The sequence below is a fragment of the Dermochelys coriacea genome, chromosome 13 (genome assembly GCF_009764565.3).
Source record: "Dermochelys coriacea isolate rDerCor1 chromosome 13, rDerCor1.pri.v4, whole genome shotgun sequence".
Lineage (NCBI taxonomy): Eukaryota > Metazoa > Chordata > Testudines > Dermochelyidae > Dermochelys > Dermochelys coriacea.
The window spans coordinates 4,067,984-4,093,784 of record NC_050080.1 but is presented as its reverse complement, the minus strand read 5'-3'; the positions used below and the strand labels follow the sequence as shown (position 1 = coordinate 4,093,784).

At 47.2% G+C, this 25,801-nt stretch overlaps 1 protein-coding gene across 2 annotated transcripts; it reads right to left on the bottom strand.

Moving 5' to 3' along the window:
- Positions 1 to 1,996: 1,996 nt before the first annotated feature.
- On the bottom strand, positions 1,997 to 25,162 carry TNFRSF6B (TNF receptor superfamily member 6b). 2 transcript variants are annotated; one of them, XM_043496037.1, is made up of 5 exons: positions 25,143 to 25,162; positions 17,934 to 18,116; positions 16,529 to 16,907; positions 14,224 to 14,421; positions 1,997 to 2,972 (listed from the first exon to the last, which is right to left on the bottom strand). In XM_043496037.1, exons 2-5 carry the CDS (start codon positions 18,021 to 18,023, stop codon positions 2,689 to 2,691), a joined length of 951 nt encoding a protein of 316 aa, XP_043351972.1. In that variant the 5' UTR covers positions 18,024 to 18,116; positions 25,143 to 25,162; the 3' UTR covers positions 1,997 to 2,688. The 2 variants fall into 2 exon arrangements, with proteins under 2 accessions (XP_043351972.1, XP_038225783.1); XM_038369855.2 differs by lacking the exon at positions 25,143 to 25,162 and adding an exon at positions 20,753 to 21,092.
- Between the last annotated feature and the right edge of the window lie 639 nt (positions 25,163 to 25,801).

Sequence of the window (25,801 nt, the reverse complement as noted above, 5' to 3'; positions counted from 1 at the left end):
AGGGGTTGAGTGAAGGGTCCCCGTGGCTGGCAGGTGGTTTGGAAGAAGTTGCCCTGCTGTGGGTGAAATGACTTGTAGCAAAGGCCCTATGGATTTAAACGATGCACAAGCCCAGCGAAGGGGAAATTTCGTCCCAGAGCCCTAACATCATTAGAGCAGTGATATTCAGACTGAGGCTTGCGAGTAGGTCTTTAACGTGTCTCCTGCATCTCTTTGCATCAAACACTGTGATTTAATTATTAACCAATTAAATTAAAGTTATATATTGCACTGTTATTAACCTGTCCTACTGTTTAAATATGAATATACAGTACGGTAGTAAATGAAATTTATGAATTCACACGACTGTGGCTCTTTTGGGTCATGTTGATCACTAATTTGTCTCCTGAACCTCTGAGGTCTGAGTATCACTGCATTAGAAGATCTGCTTTCTGCACAAGTTTGCTGGAATATATGGTAGGTTGGGGTTTTTTGCACATTATCTATTACTCAGAAAGCTCAGTTCTACAGCTTTTTTGTATTACATGCTCCTGATCATCAGTTCTGGGCTTCTCCCTAGTGTAAAGCTGACTCAGTGTCTCATGGAACAGGGGAACCTTCTGGTAAAGACCTTTCCACACCCTGTATTCCTGACTGCAACCAAAACTGTCCCCGGGGGAATCCAATGCAGGGGTCACAAGAAGGCTCTGGGAGCTGTAGTGTTGGGCACATGTCCGGAGGGAGTAGGGTGACCAGATGTCCCGATTTTATAGGGATAGTCCCGATATTTGGGGCTTTTTCTTATATAGGCGCCTATGACCCCCCCACTCCCATTCCGATTATTCATACTTGCTGTCTGGGCACCCGAGGAGGGAGTGGATGAGAGCAGCTGGCTCTTTACCTTAGATTTTTCACACCTCTCAGCAACTTAATTTTCTAGGTGGGGTATAGTTAAATGTAGTGCTGCTTACATGCTAGGACTTTCATAGCCTGGACAATGTGTTTGTACTGGAATCTGAGATGACAAGCAGAATGACATGAAAACTATATGCGTTTCCAATTGTAATAGTCCCCTGGGGATCTCCACTCTTCAAGCAGTTTGTACTGAGAAAGCTGAATTTTAAACAGACTTCCTTGAACTGTAAGTCATTCTTCCTAAAACTCTGGGGGGGGGAATGTTTAGGAGCAGATGAATTAAGGCTCAAAAAGTCCAGTATGCTCAGAGCCATTTAAAGTTGGTCTTCAGCAGGGAGACTGCTCCAGGGGGAGAAATTTTCTGCGTCCTTTAAACAACTACTGATGGAAGAAAACCACTCTCCCTTCCCCCTCCAAATCATAGCCTGTTCTTGGCAAGCATTCAAATAAAGCTATAAAAAGCTAAACGCGCCCTAGAGGGAAGCAGTGGTTCTGTGATGTCATGGCAGATCAGCTGAAGTGTACATAGGGCAGTCATCCCCAGGGACTTCCCTAAGGGTCTAAATAAAACAAAACTCTCCTCCCCCCTGACGTATGTGGTGAAACACTCAGCCTCTCAGCCCCCGACTTAGAGGAACGGCATTATTTAGATTATATAACCGTATGTTGGCTCCATAGCAATGCGAGTTCTTGCTGAGAGATGTGTGCATGTGGCAGCGATCTATAGCCCTAAGGAGAACACGGCCATGAGGTCACCAAATGGCGCCTGTCATGATGCTGGATTTTTAACGCAACTGGTCTCAGACATCAGGAGGCTAGGGCCACGTCTACCCAGAGGGTTTGCCTTGGTTCCAGCCACTGGTGCAAACCCTAGTGCAGACAGGAAAAGCTGCTATTTGCACTGGTGCCTGCTTGAAAGTGTTTGCACTGGTTGAATGGCGTCTGATAGAGGTGCACACTTTCTATGCCAGGGGTTTGCATCGGTGGCTGAAATTGACACAACCTCTCGGTGCAGACAGGGATTAGTTTTTGCACTCGTGGTATGGGTGTGTATGCACAAATCGGGCATTCCAACACAAGGCCAGATGAAGATAACATGGAGTCTGAGGCAAATATCATCTTTGCATTTCTCCGTATCAAACAAACATGACAAACTGTACAAAACAAGGCACTGTAGAAATACATTTAAAAGAGGCTGTAACCAGTGACCCCAGGGGCGTCTTATACTTGACTCATCTCTCAGTGATAAACCCCTCTTTGAAAGAAACTTAACATTGGAAGGTGAAAGGCAGCCTCCCCCAGGAAATATTTAAATATTGTTTTAAAAATACGATGCACTTTAAAATTAAAACTCTGCACAGTCGCCCAAGGAAGGGCAACAGGGACCCTTGTGCAGTCAAGAGATATGGCGTGTTCTCTCTGGAATCTTATGCATTTCATTTCTGATAAAGTAACATCATCATCTACCCCTGCTCCCCAGAGGGGAGGTTAATATTTAAAGTGCAAGTTTCTCCCAGAATTCTCATCCAGCTCCACTTGCAGTGAAGTTCTGATAGCTGAGGCACAGACTGTATTACAGACTTCACCTGCGGCCAGGTTAGACAGACAGCGCGCACACACTGGAACAGGAGGTCAGCTGTCAGAATGGAGAGGATCAGGAATGAGTCAGAGACTCACCATTCACTACCCCACCATTCATCTTCTCCAAGGTGCACCTCGAGTTAGTTTGTGGAAAGTTAATAAATTAATCAAGCTAGACAAAAACCAAAAACAACAAAAACTCTAAACAGTCTGTTAATTTTCTAACTCCAAGGAGAAACGTTTCCGCACCATCTCTTCCAGCGTATACAGCTTCGCTGCCCGGAGTGCATCCAGCAGCACTTTGATGAGCTCCAAGTGGTCCTTCTTCAACTGGGTGAGATACGTGTGGAACTTTTCCTGAAGGGCAGCCTTGGTGTCCTTGTGGAGGATCCCCTTTAGGTGCCCCTCGAGGATTTGCTGGAGGCGCTTCAGCTTTCTCACCGGGATGTTCTGGTAAACCACAAAATCGATCACTGCTTGTTCGCAGTCCTCATTTCCTAGAGTGGGGAGGAGAAAACCAGCTTGAGGTTTAGAGTGCAGGGATGAAAGAGCAAACCCCATTGCTCTCTGTGGATCAGAACTAGGAGAAAAACCCTAGTACAACTGGAGAGGCTCATGACACGAGGTCAGCAGCTGAGCCCCAAGTGGGCAGTCAACCAGCTGTCAGACCCAGCAGCACAGCCCAAGCTCTTAAAGAAATACTGTTCAAATGAGACAGTCTAAAATTTGACCCTGACATTTGTCCCATCTTATACCTGCTGGTCTCATCCCATGGCTTCCACTGATGTATTTGTCCTACTGATTCTTGCACAAGGCCTGCTGCATACAGAGCCTGATTTTCAGACCTTGGCTATGTACACATCTTGGGCCCACCTTTGTGCCTGTACTACCAGATGTACATGTGGCAATCCCTATGTTTGTGCACTCGGCTAGAGAGAGATCTGTGTGGCCATGGGTGTGTACATAATGGGATTTGCTTGTGCACACACACAAACATTGCAGTGCATGTGGCATGTGCAAAGCAGGTCAGTGCACTAGTGTGCCCCTATCATATGATTATGGGCTCCAGCCTGCATGAAAGCACCTGAATTATGCAGATTTGTTTACTGTAAATCAAACCAGCTGAGGAGAGAATATTGATTGCCTGTGTGAGTTGCTGGATTGATGGGTTATGCATAGAGCTGGGAGAACATGTTTAGAATCATAGGACTGGAAGGGACCTCGAGAGGTCACCTAGTCCAATCCCCTGCACTCATGGCAGGACCAAGTATTATCTAGACCATCCCTGACAGGTGTTTGTCTAACCTGCTCTTAAAAATCCCCAACAATGGAGATTCCACAACCTCCCTAGGCAATTTATTCCAGTGTTTAGGAAAAACTTCCTCACTGCCAGGGTGGTTAATGTCCAACCTAAACCTCCCTTGCTGCAATTTAAGCCATTGCTTCTTGTCCTAGCCTCAGAAGTTAAGAAGAACAATTTTTCTCCCTTCTCCTTGTAACAACTTTTTATGTACTTGAAAACTGTTAGCACGTCCCCGCTCAATCTTCTCTTTTCCAGACTAAACAAACCCAATTTTTTCAATCTTCCCTTATAGGTCATGTTTTCTAGACCTTGAATCATTTTTATTGCTCTTCTCTGGACTTTCTCCACATCTTTTCTGAAATGTGGCACCCAGAACTGGACACAATACTCCAATTGAGGCCTAATCAGTGCGGAGTAGAGCGGAAGAATTACTTTTTTTGTCTTGTTTACAACACCCTTGCTAATACATCCCAGAATGATGTTCGCTTTTTTTGCAACAGTGTTACACTGTTGATTCGTATTTAGCTTGTGGTCTACTCTGACCCCCAGATCTCTTTCCGCCGTACTCCCTCCTAGGCAGTCATTTCCCATTTTGTATGTGTGCTACTGATTGTTCTTTCTTAAGTGGAGTATTTTTCATTTGTCCTTATTGAATTTCATCCTATTTACTTCAGACCATTTCTCCAGTTTGTCCAGAACATTTTGAATTATAATCCTGTCCTCCAAAGCACTTGCAACCCCCACCAGCAAAGTCCCTAATGTCTTAATTCATCACAATTAATTGCACTGTTAAACAATAATAGAATACCAGTTATTTATATTTTTTGGATGTTTTCTACATTTTCAAATGATTTCAATTGCAACACAGAATACAAAGTTTACAGTACTCACTTTATATTTATTTTGATTACAAGTATTTGTTCTGTAAAAATGACAAACAAAAGAAATAGTATTTTTCAATTCACCTCATACAAGTACTGTAGTGCAATCTCTTTATCATGAAAGTTGAAATTACAAATGTAGAATTATGTATAAAAAACTGCATTCAAAAATAAAACAATGTAAAATTTTAGAGCCTGCAAGTCCACTCAGTCCTACTTCTTGTTCAGCCAATCTCTCAGACAAACTAGTAAGACTGATTAGAATTGTACGCTCTGAAGTTTTACATTGATTTGTTTTTGAGTGCACTTATGTAACAAAAAAAAAATCTACAGTTGTAAATTGCACTTGCATGACAAAGATATTGCACTACAATACTTGTATGAGGTGAATAGAAAAATACTGTTTCTTTTGTTTGTCATTTTTACAGTGCAAATATTTGTAATCAAGAATAATATACTTCGATTTCAATTACAACACAGAATATGTAGAAAAACATCCACAATATTTAATAAATTTCAATTGGTATTCTATTATTTAACAGTGCGATTAATCGCAATTAATTTTTTTTTGAGTTAATCGCGCGAGTTAACTGGGATTAATTGACAGCCCTAGTTCAAAACAAACCAGATTTTGTGGGGTTTTTTTTCGATTTTTCCGTTCAGCCAGCAAACTGAAAAATCAGTCCAATACTCAGCTCTCACCTGGCAGTCACCTCATTAAAATTAAGTGCTCAGGTAAAGGACCCAGATAGAAAGTGTGGGGGGAGACACAGATGGAAGGTATCTCATTGGTCAATGTTAGACTCACACTCCTAGGGCTCGAGGGGCCACACGTGAGGAGGGGAGGGGCACTAGGGACTCTGGGATATGGTTACTTTGATTTGGGTCTATGCACTGCAGTGTGGACGTCAGAGCCCTAGGTTTGAGCACAGGTTAGAAAAAAGTCTTAACCTAGGGTTAAAATACAATGTAGATACTGAAGTGCAGGTGTCCTAACGCGGGTCAGCTGACGCGAGTCCCAGTAACCCTGAGCTTACTCTAAAGAGCCACATTCATCCCCTGTGTAAATGCACTGATTTCAGTGGAGCTGCACCAGAGTAAATTTGACCCTATGAGCCTGATCCTATACGTCGTACTGCAGGCCAGAAGCTCACAACAGAGATGGACCCAAGAGATCAGGATCTAAACGCTCCCAAAACGTAGCAGTGCCCAGACCTGGGGATTTCGCTTGGCCTAGTGTGAATGTTCAGTGGAGCCCTGGGAAGGAGTAAGATCAGCCTAGAGTATTTTCAATATTTTACAGCAGAACTCAAACCCATGGAGGAATGGGTTGGGCCAGTTTCTCTGCTGGCATAAACTGGAAGAATTCCATTAACTTCAACGGAGTCATGCAGGGCTGGATTAAGGCAGGGACTTTAGGGGCTGCAGTTTGGGGCCTCAGCTCAAGGGGGGCCCTGCAAAAATAAATCACAGGCAGTGATCTCTGGGGCACTCAGGCTGCCTGTCCTGGTCCCACGCTGCTCCCAGAATTGGCTGGCTGCTGGCATATCTCTGTGGCCCCTGGTGGGGGGAGAAGGGGAAGGAGGCTCCACACACTGCCCCCGCCCCCAGCACCGTCCCCGCAGCTCCCGCCAATGGGAGCTACGAGGGTGGCGCTTGTGGGCGTGGGCAGCACACGGAGACACACTGTCCTCATCCCCCCAGGGGCGCGCAGCGACGTGCCAGCAGCCAGCCGCTTCCAGGAGTGGCGTGGGGCCACGGCTTGCAGGCAGCCTGCCTGAGCCCTGCTGCGCTGCAGGCAGGAAGTGCAACTCACTCCCCCTCCTGCACCCCAACCCCCTGCCCCAGGTCAGAATCCCCTCCTGTACCCAAACTCCCTCCCAGACCCCCACACCCCACCTGCACCCCAACACCCTGCCCCAGCCCCCTCCTGCACCAAACTCCCTCCCAGGAAGAAGACTTGTATACAGGGGCCCCACAAAATCTAATAATCCCTGGCCCACATGAGGGCTAATCCGGCCCTGGAGTCATGTCAGTTTACACTAGCAGAGAATTTAACCCTATCTACAGAGTTTGTATTTGTATACAATTACTGACGTGCCTGTGGATATCTGTAGCTACTGTGAAAAAGCTCTGTCCTTGCCTCCATGGGTCCCACATTTCCTGGCAGATTTTGCTAGCCACAGAGGCTCACTGTGACCCTCCACGTAACCCTTCTTTCTCTAGAGACAAGGGTCACAGTCTACTGAGCCATTTTCATCATAAGCCAGCAAGGGAGGTGAAGAGAAGTTATCCTTCCTTGCACAGTCTCTGTTGTCTCCCAGTCTCAGTGATTAAACAGGGGGCAAAGGTGGGGGGGGAGCCCAGGCCCACCCTCTACTCCGGGCTCCAGCCCAGGGACCCTAGTAGTATCAGCTATGGTAGCTGACCTTTTAGAAACATGACGTGTACAATTCCCTGGGCTACTTCCCCCACAGCAGCCCTCACTTCCTCAAGCTCCATTTCACCCTTACCTCAGGGCCTCCTTCCTTGTGCCTGATATGGTGTGTACTACTCAGCCTCTCCAACCGCGCAACTTCCTCCCACAGCTCCTGACATGCACACCCACCTGACTAACTGGGAGGCTTTTAACTAGTTTCAGCCAGCCCCTGATTGGCTTCAGGTGTCCCAATCAACCTAGCTTTCTCACTGCCTTCTGGAAAGTTCTTAATTGGCCCCAGGTGTCTTAATTGACCTGGAGCAGCTGCCATTTCATTTATCCTGGTACCAGGGATTTGTTTAGCCTGGAGCTAATATATCTCCCACTACTTTTCCATAGCCATCTGGCCTTGCCCCGTCACATATCCCCCTGCCCCCCACCGCTCAACACCATAGAGTTGGGCAACCTGGGACGCCAGGCAGTATGCTCGTGACAGACCATCAGCGTTGCCAGGGTGGCATCCAGCCCTGTGCCGTATGCGGAACTGGAATGGTTGGAGGGATAAGAACCACCTGGTGACCCTTGCAGTCTTTTCCTTATTCCCCTGCATCCACTGGAGGGGTGCATGGTCCATCACAAGAGTAAATCGCCGGTCTAAGAGGTAATAACACAGTGTCTCCATAGCCCATTTGACAGCAAGGCATTCTCTCTCGACTACTGCATATTTCTGTTCTCTTGGGAGAAGCTTTCTCCTTAGGTAGAGGATCGGGTGTTCCTCTTCTCTCACCATTTGCGGCAGAACTGCTCCCAACCCCACCTTGGAAGCGTCTGTTTGTAAAATAAATTCCCTGTTAAAGTCTGGGGCTACGAGTACGGGGTCATTACAGAGGGCCGTCCGAAGGTCTGTAAATGCCCCCTCTGCTGCGTCGGTCCACTTTCGCATGTCTGGACCTCGGGCCTTCACCCAGGTCCGTTTGGGGACTTGCCCTAGTGGCAAAGTGGGGAATAAACCGTCGCCTACCATGCCTAGGAACGCACGGACCTGCTTCTTTCGGGTCGGCCAGGGCCAGTTTTGAATTGCCTCTAGCTTATTCGTTTGGGGCTTCACTATGCCCCTTCCCACAATATATCTCAGGTACCTAGCCTCTGCTAGCCCTATGGTGCATTTAGCGGTATTAGCAGTGAGGCCAGCCCACCTTAAGGTGCGCAGTACTGCGTCAACTTTCTCCAAGTGGGTTCCCCAGTCTGGCGTATGGATGATGACATCTAGGTATTCAGCTGCATAATTAATATGGGGGCGCAGCAGCTTATCCATGAGGCGCTGGAATGTGGCTGGGGCCCCATGTAGCCCAAAAGGGAGGATGGTGTACTGGAATAGCCCATCCAGGGTGGAGAATGCTGTCTTTTCTTTAGCTTCTTTGGTCAGAGGAATCTGCCAGTACCCTTTTGTCAGATCCAGTGTAGTCAAGAATCGGGCACTACCCAGTCGGTCAATCAGTTCGTCGATGCGTGGTATGGGGTATGCATCAAACTGGGATATTTCATTCAGTCGGCGAAAGTCATTATAGAATCTCATGTTACCGTCAGGTTTAGGCACTAAAACAGTTGGACTGGACCACTGACTGTAAGATTCTTCAATAACCCCTAATTCTAACATTTTCTTTACTTTGGCCTTGATTTCCTCTCTTTTGGCTGCTGGGATTCGGTAGGGTTAATGTTGCCTTGGCTCCGGGGATCATGTGGATATGGTGATAGGTCTCAATCATCCGCCCTGGTTTTGTAGAGAACACTTCTCTGTTGCGATTAATCATGTCGGCTGCCTCGATCTTTTGGATCGGCGTCAAGTCGGATGATATCCTCACTTGCTCGTGTAAGTTATCCTCCTGGGGAAGGGTCTCCTGCATGACTAATCATACCTCTCGATCGTGCCAAGGTTTTCGAAGATTGATGTGGTAAATTTGCTCTGATTTCTGGCGGCCTGGCTGCCACACCTTATAGTTCACCTCTCCCACGGCTTCGATTATTTCGTAGGGTCCCTGCCACTGGGCCAACAGTTTACTTTCTACTGTGGGCACCAGTACCATCAACCGATCCCCTGGTTGGAACCATCGACGCTTCGCTTGGTGGTTATAATGGGTTCATTGGGTCTCCTATGCTCTCTCCAAGTGTTCCCGTACAATGGGCGTAACTCGGGCTATCCGATCTCTCATCTGCAGTACATGCTCAACTATGTTCCTTCCGGGATTTGGCTCATCTTCCGAGGCTTCTCTGACTATATCCAATATGCCCCGAGGGTGGTGCCCATATAGTAGTTCGAATGGAGAGAAACCCATGGAGGCTTGCTCCCGGACGGCGAACATGAGGTAAGGCAATAGGGTATCCTAATCTTTCCCATCCCGCCTCACCGCTTTCCTGATCATGGCCTTGAGGGTCCTATTGAACCTTTCCACAAGGCCATCTGTTTGCGGGTGGTATACAGAGGTCCGTAGGGCTTGTACATGGAGCAATGAACAGAGATCTTTCATCAATTTGGACATGAAAGGTGTCCCTTGATCAGTCAATATCTCCTTGGGTAGCCCAACCCGGGCAAAGATCTGTACTAGCTCCTTAGCTATTGTCTTGGAAGCTGTGTTGCGCAGGGAAACAGCTTCCAGGTACCGGGTTGCATAGTCCAGTACAACAAGCACATGTTGGTGTCCCTGAGCTGTCTTCTCTAGGGGCCCTACCAGATCCATGGCTACCCGTTCAAAAGGAACCTCTATTATTGGAAGAGGTATCAAAGGAGCCCGCAAGTGCGGGCGAGGGCTATGTAACTGACACTCTGGACAAGAGGTGCAGTATCGCCAGACATATTCATGTACTCCTGGCCAGAAGAACCTCCACAGGATCCGTGCCTGGGTTTTCTCTACCCCCCTAGGTGTCCTCCAAACAGGTGACTGTGGGCGAGACTCAATATGGCTCTTTGATGTTTTCGTGGCACCAGAAATTGTTGCATCTCTTGCTCCTGCATTTGCACCACACGGTACAGGAGATCTTCCTTCACTATAAAGTGAGGTCCGGGACCCCGGACCTTCCCATCCATGGGTATCCCATCAATCTTGGCCACCTCTTTCCTGGCGTTATCATATCTGGGGTCCTCCACCTGGTCCTGCCCAAAAGTCTCTCTCCCGGGACTAACCTGCCCAAGGTCCCAGGGGCCGGCTTCTGCTTCTTCCAACGGCTCGCTGCCGTCATGGCTGGGGGCAGCTTCTGGCTCACCTTCTGTGGTGGAAGTTTCTTTGTTGGCTGCTCGTGTCCATCTGCCTACTAGGGAGGTCTTCTGGTCCTGGGTCAGGATCCGGGTTCCCAAGGCCTTCGCAGCCTTCCTCTCCTTTTTTGTCTTCCGGATCTTTCGGGGGGCTGAGAACAGATCCTGAGAAATCTCAGCGAACATCGGGGGGTTGACATTCCCCCGGTGATGAGTTGCTGTCCTCAGGGTCCCCATCTCTCTCCAGCCTCTCCGGGGGGAGTAAATTATCAAACCCTGGATAGTCTGTCCCAATGACTACAGAATATGGGAGTTTAGGAACTATGCCCATGGTCACCTCAATGGGGTTTCCCTGAACCTCTATCTCCACTGGGATGGTGGGGTAATGGCTCACGGTCCCATGCATGCACGTCACTGCTACGCGTTTGGCTTGTAGCAGCTGACTATTTTTTACCAGCTTACCCGATATGAGGGTGATAGCACTCCCAGAGTCCACAAGCGCTGTAGTCTCTGCTCTATTTATCCTCACTGGCCTGGTGTAATTATACAGGGCTAATGCGACCCCCACGAGGTGGATAAGGGAGCATGGGACCTCCCAATCCCCCAAGTTACATTGCGTAGGCTCTCAGTGCTGGGACACTGTGTTTCTATGTGTCCCCACTCCCCACATACATAACATCTATAATTGCTTTTAATCAGTCCCCTATCCCGGGGGTTAGGGGCTTTAGTCCCGGGGCTCCCCCCACTCAGGCCAATCCCTTCCTTCTGGGATCCCCGCTGGTTTTCGGTCCCCCCCTTCTTCCATCTAGGACTCCCCAGGGTTGGGGTTGGGTGCTTGCTTCGAAAGGGGCCTTCCTTGTGTAGTAGGGTCAGTCCCCTGGCTATCATCCTTCTTTCTACCAGTGTGATCATCTCGTCGTAAGTGGATGGATCGTTCTGGCCTACCCATTTGCGGAGATCTGGCGGCAGTCCCCACAAGTAATGGTCTATGACCAGGGTTTCCAAAATCTCCTCCGGCCTGCACACCTCGGGCTGTAACTACTTCTGTGCGAGGTGTATGAGGTCGAATAGCTGGGACCTCAGGGGTTTGTTTTCCTGGTATTTCCACTCATGGAACCTCTGGGCCCTTACCACTGCCGTTACCCCTGATCGTGCTAGGATCTCTGCCTTCAGACGGGTATAGTCAGTGGTATCCGTGGCAGGCAAGTCAAAGTAGGCCTTTTGGGCCTCTCCACACAAAAAAGGGGCGAGGATGCTGGCCCACTGCTCCTGGGACCATGCCTCACACTGAGCAATCCTTTCAAATGAGAGGAGATACGCCTCTACATCATCTCCTGACGTCATCTTTGGCAGACAACCAGTGGCCCTCAGGGTTCGCGTCCAATCGGACCCCCGGGCCTGGGTGGTGAGGATCTTCAGCTGGTCCATCACCTCTCTCAAGAGGGCAGGATCTTGGGTCGCCTGGCTCATCAATAATTGATTGTTTCCTGCTGTAGCCACATAGACTCCTGTTGTACCATTGCCTGAACCCGGGTGGCCTCCTGCTGGGCTGCCATGGCTTGTACCAGAGCTCTGACCACCTCCTACATTATGGTACAAAGCAAACAAACAAACCAAACCAAAAAAAAAAATCCAAACCCCCAGTTTAAAAAACAAAACAAAACAAACCCTCTTTCTTCCGCCACGCTGTGAACGAAGTCCCACTCCTGACACCAGTTGTGACAAAGCTCTGTCCTTGTCTCTGTGGGTCCTGCGTTTCCTGGCGGATTTCGCTAGCCTCAGAGACTCACTGTGACCCTCCACGTAACCCTTCTTTCTCTAGAGACAAGGGTCACAGTCTACTGAGCCATTTTCATCATTAGCCAGTGAGGGAGGTGAAGAGAAGTTATCCTTCCTTGCACAGTCTCTGTTGTCTCCCAGTCTCAGTGATTAAACAGGGGGCAAAGGTGTGTGTGTGTGGGGGGGGAGCCCGGGCCCACCTCTACTCCGGGTTCCAGCCCAGGGACCCTAATAGTATCAGCTATGGTAGCTGACCTTTTAGAAACATGACATGTACAATTCCCTGGGCTACTTCCCCCACAGCAGCCCTCATTTCCTCAAGCTCCACTTCACCCTTACCTCAGGGCCTCCTTCCTTGTGCCTGATATGGTGTGTACTACTCAGCCTCTCCAACAGCGCAACTTCCTCCCACAGCTCCTGACATGCACACCCACCTGACTAACTGGGAGGCTTTTAACTAGTTTCAGCCAGACCCTGATTGGTTTCAGGTGTCCCAATCAACCTAGCATCCTCCCTGTCTTCTGTAAAGTTCTTAATTGGCCCAGGTGTCTTAATTGACCTGGAACAGCTGCCATTTCACTTATCCTGGTACCAGGGATTTGTTTAGCCTGGAGCTAATATATCTATCTCCCACTACTTTTCCATAGCTATCTGGCCTTGCCCCGTCACACTACGTACATAGAGACATATGCAGGCATAGTACACACATGCTACCCTGCTCTGTAACAACACTTGCAAATTGGGAGTTAAAAATATCCCTCCATTCATAAGTTTCCCATTTTGCAAGTGCCCTGTTGCTCAAGAGATGAGTATGTGTATATAAACAACCCCAGGGCTGGGTTCAGAGCCAGTTTCTGATGATTAACAAGAGAAGAGCACGTGCCGATGATTGTGATAGTCACTTGCTTCCTTTCCAAGGAAAGTCTCAGTTGCTACCATTGCCCCGTTGGGAAAAGGCTGACTCAAGGAATGGGTGTGAGTCAAGGTTCCTATTATAGAATTGCCAACCTCTGCTCTGACTAGAATTTACTGAAATGCTTTTGCATCAGATTCTTGACGAGGAGAGAAGAATATTGATCAGGGAGAGGGACTCAGGGGGGGATGGAAAACAAGAGATTCCTTCTGCCACATTTGCTGGCGGAAGCATCCCTTCCACTGCACGTTGGGCAAAGGGAAGCTATTGTTTGTTGAAGACATAAAGGCCAGATTCTGCTCTCTGTTACACCTATACAGCCTCGTGGAAGTCAAAGGGACAGATTCACTATGAAGTGGGAGCAAATCCATTGTCTTCATTCCCGTCCAGTGCATTTGGTCCAGTGCAGTGGCTCCGGAGTAGCTGCCTGGCTCAGGGATATGGCAATCTGCTTCAGTGGGTCAGTTTGAGAATGAAGGTTAAATGGGAAGGAGTCACTAACCAGAAGTAAAAACCAAAATTAAAACAAGTTAAAAAATAGAGACTGGTGGCCGCAGTTGGGAGAGGCAGCAAAGCTGCCCTGTCTGTGGCACACCACTTCTGCACCTGTTGCAGACTCCTGATCTATGTCCAGTTTCCTCCATGATTCAGTGCTGTGGGTCTTGGGCTGCCAGAAGGACAGTGCCAGATACTTCAGAATAACAAGTTCTCACTACTACTTCAGACTGTATGTAACAGGCTGACTCGTGCCCTGATGCAGGCACTATCTGGGGACAGGAGATCAGCAAAAAGAAAAGGTGCCAACAGGGAGATCTTCCTGACAGCTAGTCTGAGAGATCGGGATGGGAGGAAAACAGGGGTAGATAAAAGCCAAGGAAAGTGCCATTAACTGAATGAGACAATGGCTGGAGAGGGAGCCAGGGGACCCTGTCTAAGATGATCTCAGCCAAGCTTTCAGTGAATTGGGGTGGGATTAGTTTGTCCTTTTTGTAGTTTAATTAAAACCAATTTTGTACTTTTAAATTCCACTGGAACTGATCCGATACATTGGGGTAGAACAACCTACACCAGAAAGCTTCACTCCAGCCCTGGTAGCAACATGATTCTAGCACATAGGTTCCCTCCCCCAACCCAGGCAGACCTGAATAATCCCCCACTCTACATCCGCTAATGCTATTCCATCCCCAAGGGGACCAAGCTCCTCACCTGACTCCTGGGTTCCGTTTCCCTTGAACATCTTGCAGGTGGTGCACAGGGTGTCATGGAATTGGTTTCCTACGACATTAGTCTCCTTCCCCTGCTGTGAGCAGCTCTGGTGTGGCTTGCACGGCTCTGTGCTGGAGCAGGAGGATGAGAAGAATCCTTGGGGGCACTTCTCACATTTCGTGTTCTGATAGGGAGTACCTGCAAAACGGGGCACAGAAAGAGTCTGAGCAATGAAATACCTGCAGTACGCATCCATTGTGTTTGGGATAATGGCCCCGTAGGGAACATGGTAAAAGAAGATGGACCAATTCGCCATTGTCCTGTGCCTATGTAGTCATTTGTGCCAGTGTAAAGTAAGCGCAAGTCACTACCAGATGTCTGACATCCACGGTGCACTGGTGTAAATGAGTGCTCAAGGTGAAAAGCAATGGTGAATCTGGCCCTAAGAGTCTGCATCTGGCAGTGCTCTGAGTTCCCTCTGGGCATAAGGGGATGTCAGAGAGAGATTAGGCTCTGTGTACACATCATTCATAGGATCAGAGAAGGGGCCCTGCCCTGAGCTCAGTCCCCATCCTTCAAGGAGGATGAGCAGTTACCAAACTTAGGATCTGGCTGCAAGACAGCCCAATGCTGGGGTCCCAGCCAGCTGGGTTGGGAACACTGACTCACGTGTTGATGATCAGAAACAAATGAGGCAGAAAATCAAATTTAAGAGAACAGCCAGCGTGCCAAGAGAAACCATACACAGGACAGAGCGCTCAGCCTTTACGGAAGCCAACAAGCCCTGCACATGAAACTAACGGGTGAATCTCTGATCTCAGGAGTCACTGCTCCAAAGAATGCAGGCTATGTTCTGCTTCAAAGCCCTTTGAAGAACTTGCCATCTCTGTAACGTCAGCCTACCGCGTTGGTGCAAGCCCAGACTCCTCCCTATTTCTGGATATTCAAGTAGTCGCAAACGTGAAAAATATATGCCCTTTCCAGCTATATCGAGATGCCTGCCTGAACCTCACTGTGGTTCCCATTCATGACTTCTGGGCTTTGTTACCGTCATTCCCAGGGTAGGAAGGTAGCGTGCTTGGTATGAAGCCACTAACCTTAAAAAAGGCACAGTTGGTGCAGAATGAAGGAGCCCATCACCCCACTGTTTCACTCCCTTCACTGGCTCCCCATCCTACTTATATGGCCCTCATCACTGTCATCTGAGCACCTAGTCAAACTCAACCTACATGGAACTGGCCTAAGTGACTTGGGCACCTAGCTCACCATGCCTAATTGTGGCATCTCACAATAGCCATATTCCATGGGAACAAGTCATCAACCTCACGCATGAGACTCGTGTGTATAGAAGACAGGACTTTCTCGGTGACTGGCTTATGAATCTGGAATGCTGTCATGGAGACTGCCAGGGAAACACGGCCACAAACCTCAGTGTCTTCAGAGTAGGAGGCAAAACACACTACTAGACCGAGCCTGCCTACTATAAAACTGCATCTTAAATCCAAAATAAATAGAGGCCAGTCCTTGATGACTGTAGTGGGGAGGGAAAAAAAAACATCTTTGTGCACATGTGGTAATTCTGGAAAGCCCTCAAATACCACAGGAAAGGGGGTAATATAAAAACTAGACAGAGCTGTGCTAAGGAAAAAATAAAAACTCCCTAATATCCTTCAGTAATCCACGCGTCATCCAGAGCTAGAGAGTCACACTTCTGAGTCGCCCTTAAATGCTCTTTGTTACATAACTGCTTTTTTGAGGGGGAGGGAGAAGGGGAAATATCAGTCTTATTTTCATTTGCCCCTTTTCCATCTTTAATATGTGCTTTCAAAATCACCAAATAAGGATTCCAGAAAGCAGCCCCATGGCTAAGTTCATTTGTCAGTGCTTTCCCAGTATTGAGACACCAAGCAAACCTCTTCTGGTCCATACAATGAACCTTCCTTGCCCACTCGCCTTATTGCCTTCAGCCTTGGGTGCCCACAAGAGATTATGGCCAAATTAGCAGGAACCATTGAAATATTTATACTTGGACAACAGTAGTAGGATGTTGCTCTTTCAGAGGACGTAGCCACTAGATGGCGACATTCTCTTACTCACTTGAGAGGATCTGACATCCCATCCAGCAGAGGGCAGTGGTGCATATATATATGGTGAGAGAGTAAACATCATAACATCAGATTATCCACTCCTGCTATTTAACAGGTCCCTCCTGGATTCTGACAGGACAGTAATAGCATGAGAATATATAAGGCCCTTAGACACAGCTCTACACCCCTGGCCTCAGTTATCCAGCTGTAATACATACCCAGCTTTACGACTCCAGACCCAGCAGGACACTTGGCATGCTCGATGCAGAACTCGGACTCGAAGTAGTAGCCGTGCCGACACTGGCACACTCTGTTGTGGGTGGAGTTGCACTGATGCAGCTCGACCTGCCGCTCTCCACAGATGACGTTGCAGTATCGACATTTTTCCAGGTAGTTCCAGTACTGCGTGTAGTGCAGATCTGGGCATGGTGAGCACACAGTGGGTGCGTCTCTGGTGCAGTGCTGTGCCACAAAGGTTCCCGGAGGGCACTGATGGCATACCACTTTGTTGTTAGTCACAGGGTCTTTCCATGGGTAGGTGGGAGGGGTGCTGAAGCTCGGCACAGCCAGGAAAAGCATAACAGCAGTAACCATCCACTAGGGAAAAAAGATACAAAGAACTATCAGCCTTTCACTTGCCCTCTTATAGAGGAGCATCACAATTACGGCAGCTGGGTACCACAATGGCCTCTCATGATTACCACTGGGGCCATGAGAAACCGTTCTGGATCACAATGTTATCTGCCCCATCTAGCTCCTCCTCCCACTCACTTTTCCATGCTGCCCCAGAGACATGGAATGCGCCCCCCATCCTGACTCACTAACCCACCACTTCTGCCAACCCCAAGTGCCTCCTTAAGACCTGCTTCTCGCCATGCCCACAAGAAGTGATTGAAACCAAATTTTAAAAATCCCCTTCATTCCTCCTCCCTCTAGGCTCCCCAGCATGAGCCCTCTTGTCCCTGCTGGCTCTCAGCCTTTCGGGGCAGGATCTTTCCGTGTTGTGTGTTGTACAGCATACTGCAGACAAAGACCTATTTGAGCAGCCAAATTCACTGAGACCCCTGAACGAGTATATGTTCTCCATATCCCTCTTTAATGCCCCACCCTGGTCTGAAGGAGAGTTTTGCCATTGACTTCAATGAGGCGAGGATGTGAAGTACAATGTTTGAGTTAATAGAGCTGCTTTGGGATTACAGGTTTTCCCCGGCTTGCAGTGATGTAGGGAATTTTACCAGAGAGGAGCCTCACGAAAAGCAGAACACAAAGACACTCGGATACAGAGTGAGGAGCAGAGTGATTTAACTAACATCCTGACATTTACCAACATCCCGGCAGCTTTAAAAGAAAATAAATGAGTTGGACGTTGAGATGGGACAAAATTACAATTAGAGCCTTTTAGAACATGAGGTTCCAGCTAAGGACGGAAGGCCCTGGGGTATGTGGAGGGGGAGAGGTTTTCCATAAAATACAAACACACTAACATTTTCATACAAATTTAATACCCTTTGAGAAACAAGGGGCAGCTTCACTAAAGGTCTGGAGAGCCATGGAGCCTTTTTTGGTTACCCCCTTCCTGTTAAAAACACATTAGACCAACATCGAGAGCAAACAGGATGTTACCTTGGATGAATGTCTCACATTCAGTGTGTGGTTGGACAGCATAGCACAGAGGGTGGTATTAGGGTTAGAACTCATGGTATTTGGAGACATCTCCAGATGCTTGGATTGGGCCCTAGAATGATTTCTGGGCTGCTTCTCTTCTCCTGGGATGCAGTGATGCTAATTTCTGCTAAAGCTCCAGCTCTGTTGCATTCAGAAAGAGACACAGTAAAGAGCATGAATTATTAGTGGACAGCTCTTATCCAGTATGCTGTCAATATCCCTACACAGAAGCGGTGCTCTGTTCAGATCCCGGTGTTTCCAAAAGAAGCAGCCCAAGAAGAACAAGAGTTACAACCTCTCACCAAGGGCTGAGATCTCTCAGTCCTGGCTATGATTTTAAATGATCCAGCCTAAATAAGCAGAGATCCTCTTTATTGGGATCTCAAAAGTAATATTCAATCAGCCCCAGAGTTGGGGGCACAATTCCAACATTCACAGGGTGCTCTGGAATGCAAGAATGTTATACATGATTGCACTGTCAGTTATGCAACACTGGGCCATTGTGTAGTACAGGTGGGGTCTTATGGAAGAGAAGTGACTCAGTGACTTGGAAACAGAGAATGTGAAAGGAAAGTCACCTCAATCCACTCAGAATGAGGTTCCTAGAGCAGATGAGAAGTGTGGGTGTGAGAAGACAGTCAGAGGCTTGTAAAGCATATCCCAGGGAACTCCAGAGAATGTGTCAGAGTGGGCAATTTTGAACTGCCTTAGACTATATGGCTCCACTTCCTGGAGTTAGAGTCATTTGGTCATTATGGAACCCTATGGATTTAGAGAGAACATAGAAGAGGGTATTGCAGTAGCCACATTGAAGAAATGATACATGGATAAGGATTTTGGCAAAGCAGAGCTCTAAGATAAAGTTTAATTCTCTTGAGTCTGGAGATGTGCAGCAGGTGGATTCACAGACAAAGGCAGATGTGAGAAGAAAACAGTCAGACAAGGATGATTCAGAGTTTTCCGAAACGATCTGGATTAGAGAGAGCAATAGGGGGTCAGACACAAAGAATGCGTTATTCAGAAGGGGCCTTTGAAACATTTAACACGAGGAAGTTGTGTGTATCTAGGAGCTGGCAAAGTCAAGTCAGGCATAAAGATGAGAGACAGAGGGAGCAAAGAATGAGATGATCTTTTTGCACTGGTATAATTGCATGACATTTGATAAACAATTATCCCCTACACTACTGTTGCCCACGGCTCAGTGTATGTTACGCATCCCCTTCTGTGCCTGATCCACAGAGGATGTCTGCTACAGCTACCAATTAGGGGACTTAGTCCTTTAGCTCAAGCTGTTGAAAGTCTGTCCTTAGCTCCAGAGATCCTGGGTAAAACCCCTGCTGGTGACTAATATGATGATTGTTACCCTATGACCTGATTTCATTCAGTATTTAAAAAAAAATAGAATCATAGAATATCAGGGTTTACAGGGACCTCAGGGGGTCTTCTAGTCCAACCCCCTGCTCAAAGCACGACCAATCCCCAATTTTTGCCCCAGATCCCTAAGTGGCCTTCTCAAGGATTGAACTAATAACCCAGGGTTTAGCAGGCCAATGCTCAAACCACTGAGCTATCCCTCCCTCCTGTGTAGCTGAACTACACCGGTTTAAATATTATCTCTGAGCCTTCAGTAAAAAAGTCTATGAAAAAGTTATATGGATTTTTATCAAGGGTCTGAATATTTAAGAATTCTGCGATTGATACATACACATTTCTACTAGAAAAACTAGAACAAGCTGCCAGGCAAGTAGTCTGGTCTATCAGCTTAAAACCATCTGCTTTATAAAGTTTGTAATTCCATATTAAAGCTCTTACAATTTACTTAATAAAAATGACACTTGAAAATGTTACCCTAATTTAACAACATGACTTAGGAGCCTTAGTCTCATTGAAAGTCAAGGAGAACGTCACACATATTTCATCAACCTGGTCTGCAAAGGTGCTGATTGCTTCCAACTCCCTCTGAAAATCAGTCTGCCATAGCTCTCTCTCTAGACAAACACACACACACACACACACAGTTTGCATATACACATGATCATATATGATACACAGACATATATGATGCTCACTCATAAAAATCAGTCCTAATCACACAAGAATACAAAATTATGAAACAAAAAAGACTGATGCAAACCTTACTTTCTATCCTGTCCTGTATTTCTAGGGTTTCTGATTTTAGCTTTTCATTGATAAACACTGCTATAACACCCCATTACAAAAATAAATAAAGTTATGTTTACCAAATAAACAGCAGAAAAATACTGGAAATGGTAACTTGTATCTAAGGCTTGTCTACACAGAGCACTAACGTGCATTACAAGGGGTCTGATTTCTAAAGCACACGAATGTGTTGCGCGTAATTAGTCCCCGTTGACCCTGCTGGTGCGCACTAAAGTGTCCCTAGTGTGCTTTAATAGAACGCAGTTTGAACCCGTGAGATGCTAAAGCACGCTCAGGAATGTGACAAAGAGCATACGCTTTAGGGGGTGCGCTACTGTAACGAGAAATACACGCTCAGATACAAAGAGAAAGCCCTGAAAAAAAAACAAACAAACAACCCTCTGATTGCTGGACAGCTGCATGAAAAACTCAAAAATTGCTAAACACACACACACACGCATCCCCAAAATGAAATGAATAAACCCTGAAACCCGGCTTATAAAGCGAGTTCTCACACACAGGTAAACACGTCTCCACGCCGCACACACGCCTCCCCCGACACACTGGCCCTCCCCGGCTGCAGACGGGGAGCCAGCGGCTGCCTTTCCCCTCCTTACCGGGCTGAGCGCCGGTGCTCGCAGCTGCTGCCCTAGCTGCCTCTGCCTTGCTGGCCACCAACCCAGCCACTTTATAGCGCGGCGAAGCCCCAAGCCCTGCCCCTAGAGCAAGGCCTGGAATCGCCTCTTGCGTAAGAGCCACGGAGCTCTGATGAATCATCCGCTGCCAGCTCGGGGCAGCTGCCGAACAGCTCCAGCCAGACCCAGCCGCTGCCGGCTGCTGGTTCCTCTCCGGACAGCCACGAAGCCGCCTTCTCCCCCCTGCGCTCCGGCTGCGCCCGCTCTCTCCCCGCGAGGGCTCTGGCCCGCCTCGGTCTCCAGCTGCCGCCGGCTGGGCGCGCCAGGGCGCAAAGCAGAAGCGCCGGGGTGGGGCAGCACCGGGACACGTGTCGCTTACCTGGAAGCCGCTGCACCGCCCTTGCCTGGGGAAAGGCACAAGAGGGCTGTGCTGCTCCCCACCAAGCAGAGGGGACGGGGGCCCCCACGGAGGTCCGCAATACCGGGGGACCACCCGTGTATAAGGCAGTCCCCCATTGGTTCCTCCTGGAAACGCCCGGCGGGAAGGGGGCTCTAAATCGCACTAGCCAGTTCCAGAAGGGGTGTCACCTCCCCCTTTTCAGCCTGTCCCTGCTGCGGGGCTTGGGACTGTATTTAGCTGCAGGTGAAAGGGCCTGGGAGCTCAGCACTTTCTGAAAATCTGGCCAGTTTAAGGTGTCACAGGTTGAAGCCGTCAGAATCATTAAAAAAGAAAGAACAGGAGGACTTGGGGCACCTTAGAGACTAACACATTTATTTGAGCATAATCTCCCCCCCCCCCATATTTTCCACTGTATGCCTCCGCTGAAGCGAGCTGTAGCTCACGAAAGCTTTTGCTCAAATAAATGTGTTAGTCTCTAAGGTGCCACAAGTCCTCCTGTTCTTTTTGCGAATACAGACTAACACGGCTGCTATGCTGAAACCAGAATCATTAGGCACTTTCAAAAACCAGGACTTCTCTCTGTCCCTGGGGGTCTGGACCCGTTTCCATTGAAGTCAATGGCAAAATTCCTGCCAGAGCAGGACTGGATCCAAACTATACAGCACTGAGCGCACACAGTTAAGACATCCAGAAAGCCTCATAACATCACTTATCTGCTTCCTTTTTATGTGAATACTTCCATCTTTTACTAAAAAGAAGTTACTCAAAAGCTTCGCTCCACTTTCCCATTCACACTAGGGCATGGGTTAGAATTTTCTAATAATTAACCACCATGTCCAGGCACTTTTGTATGTACTATATTTGAATCAAAACTGTGTACATGCATGCACGTGTGTATTTTGCCTTGAATTTTTGTCCAGGAAGCAAATGAGATACGAAATTTTGCACATGCAACATCTGCACTCTCTCGTTTGACTATTACACATTTTACCCGGACACATCAGTAACTGATTTACCAGGGGGAAGGCAGGGAAATTCCCCCCTATATATTCTCTTCCCTAGCAGTAAATGTTCAAAAACTTCCCAGTCAGGGAATGTTTTTGTCACTTATATATTTGTTGCATACATCATCAATAGCTAAATATGCCCCATTCCCCAATGTCATAAGATCCCCGCACAGGTCCCAAAGACCATTGCCATGGTCATTACTAGGGGAAGGTGAGGAATCTTGCAGAGAAAAACTACCCGAGACACTCGAGTTTCACTTTGTAAGTTGCCACTGCATTGTCCTCCTCCATAGATCTAGCAAACTGCTACTCAGGTCAAAACTAACAGGAGCAGGGACCAAGCGTTCTCAGACCCTGGCCACAGCTATTCATTCCCCTCATATAAGAGCCATGATTGACCACTAGTCTGACCACCTTCAAACATAATGGTAAAGCGCTTAGGTGCCTTGGCGTTTCTATAGTAACTGAACCTTCCCTAAAAGAAAAGGAGGACTTGTGGCACCTTACAGACTAACAAATTTATTTGAGCATAAGCTTTTGTGAGCTACAGCTCACTTCATTGGATGCATTCAGTGGAAAGTACTGAATGCATCCAATGAAGGGAGCTGTAGCTCACAAAAGCTTATGCTCAAATAAATTTAAGTCAAGTCTCTAAGGTGCCGCAAGTCCTCTTTTTTTTTTTTTTTTCCTTTTTGCGAATACAGACTAACATGGCTGCTACACTGAAACCTGAACTTCCCTGGGTGTCCAATGTAAGGAGAGAAAGTCAACATGTAAATACTATAGTGATGCTCCTTAACCAGAAGCTATAGATCCCAAGGATCCATGGGGAAAGCAGATAACCACACTGATCCACAGCCATCCCAATGGATAGATCTCTCCTCTGCCCTGCAGTCTAGGAAAACTTCCCACATAAGGGTTCATCGGCTAATCCTCTCTGGCTGCACATGATCCCTCTCTAAGTGTTGGGGGCAGGGGGCAAGGGGCGTGCAAAGGAAAATGCCCTGACTCTGGTCTTGTGACAACCAATGCCCCATGTCTAATTCCCATCAGAAATCCTCAGAGCAGCTGCTTCTCATTTCTGACCCATGCTACCCTAACCACCCCTCACAATCCAGCCAAATCCTGTGGTACATCTGCAGACAGCCTCTGTGCACTCCAAGGCAATGAATATGCTCCAGAGCCCACTGCTCTTTCTTGTGCCCCCCTTTACTTACAAGTACTTCTGTCCCCCCCTTTGCTAGCACAGGTGGAAGGAGCATGAGCTGAGTTACTCCAGACTGTAGACACTATCATCAGCACTTCACTATAGGGCAGAATTGCTGCCCTACCAAGTGGATATCTTGCCTCTAATCTCTTTGCACTCTGACCCCTTCCCCCCAAACAATTATATCTTGTGTTAAAGAGTGAGAGAAGCAGGACAGAGATTGATAGCACTGTGCTAGTTGGAGAACAGGAAACACATGGTACTTTTTTTCATTTCCTTCCAACAGGAGAAAAGAAAATGTGATATGTACAAAGCCACTCTGCATTGACCTTGGGGAGTCGTCCCTGGAATTTATTTCCCCTTTTGATTTTGCAATTGCTGACCACGGACATATAATTGTTATACGTGTCGCATATGTGTCGTCAAACACAAGCATAGAACCTCTTCATTTAATTGTACTGTGTAAGCCATTCAGGTCTGTGCCACAAATTCAACTTTAAGGTGATTAACAGTGAAAAGTGATCATTCAGAATGGCACCTGCTTACTCTGCCAATCAGCTGCTGGCCTTTTACTTAGTTTTTATTACTTTTTATTGTTGTTAGCCCTGCAGAGCCGATGCAGTATGGGAGAGGGAGCTGAATTCTATTCAGGTTGCACATAAACAGGATTGTTAACTAAACACCTATTGCAGACGACTACTAGTGATGCACAAGCCAAAAAGAATGAAGCTCAAGTTGCCAGGGCTGGCATGGTTAGACCCAAAAAATTGCTTTTTTACTTGCAAACTGGACAGATTTATCTAACCATCACCGAGACAATACACAGAAAACGTCATGTTGCCATTTTTAGACATTTTCAAAATAAGACTCCACTTTACAGGCTCAAAGCTCTATTTCTTATTAAAACTCTATGTAGGTTCTAATCACCACAGTATCTCATCCTCTTCCATTAGTGTGTATTAAGCAACATGACTAACTTCTATTGCATGTTTGTTCTCTCATCCTCTTCCCAGTGTGAGAAGCATGTGCAGCGGAGTGCCTTGTTTTGGTAGGGTCTCGTCTTTCTTTAATAAATATTCATATTGCTGTGTATTCAGGTTACAGAAGGCAGGTCAAATAAATGCACTTTGCACTTGGAGTGGAAAGAAGTGAGGTGATGGGTTCACCAAGAACACTGCCCAAATAAAAATTGGACACCTAATGTCCAAATCACTCAACATCCATAATATTGATAATTTAACACAGGTGCAACATTAATGTAACATTCTATATATACAGTTCTATGCCTAAGTGTGCATGCTCTCTCTCACTGTATATTTTATTTTCATAAACACACACAATATATACAGTGTATGCACAGCATATGTTACTGGATAGCCTCCCTTCTGACCATCTTTAAAAAAATGTGTGGTGTAAACATCCTGCACACCCAGGCAATAGAGTAATGAATGCAAATACTGCAAGTGGCCCAGTATTTCCCATCCGAACAGGTCCCCTAGTTACAAGCATTCAACAACCTTCAAAGGCAAGTCCTGTACCACGTTTTGAGAAGCAAATGCAAAACCTCTTATCAAAAGAAAACAAAATGCAAAGCAGACTCATACATGGGGGAAGGAAGTTGGAATTTCGTCCCAAAGAACCAGCCATTGTATGAGTATCTTGCATGTGACTAGAATTAAACAGGACCTGCACCGAGCATTTCCTCTTTGACTGAGCAGGTGGGTCTAATCTTTAGTTGGAAACACAAAACTGCCATACCTCCAACTCTAGGACAGTATTGGCTCTGCTCCCATTCTGAAAGGTGAATCCACATTTGAATCTTTGTTCTTACAGCCACTGGACCTGTCAAAGATCAATCTCATCATTTACCAGAATTTGAAGAAGGACTGGAAATTTGAATGGAAGTCAGACAGGATTAAAACTACTACCCAGTGTTTGGAAGGGAGAGAAGCCTTCAGGGCATAAACCAGCCTTTAAGGATGGGGTTAAATTGTAACTATCCTTGAACTGGTTATTTCATGTGACTACTGCAGGGTTTTTTGTACATTCCCTCTAACACATCTGACTCTGGCCACTGTCAGAGAGCCGATACTGTACCAGATGGAAATGAGATCTAGTCTGGTCTGGAAAAAGAAAAGGAGGACTTGTGGCACCTTAGAGACTAACAAATTTATTTGAGCATAAGCTTTCGTGAGCTACAGCTCACTTCATTGGATGCATTCGGTCGACTGGTCTGGTCTGGCAATTCCTACCATGTGATGGAGACATAACGGGCTGACCTTTACAGGTCCATATTCCAAATGGGGTTTTAGCTTTATTGCTGTTATTTTTAGGAAGCATGATCTGGATAATATTAACCTGGATGATTTGCAACCTCATTCAATTCAGTCACTGTCAGCAGGAGACTGGTAGGCATT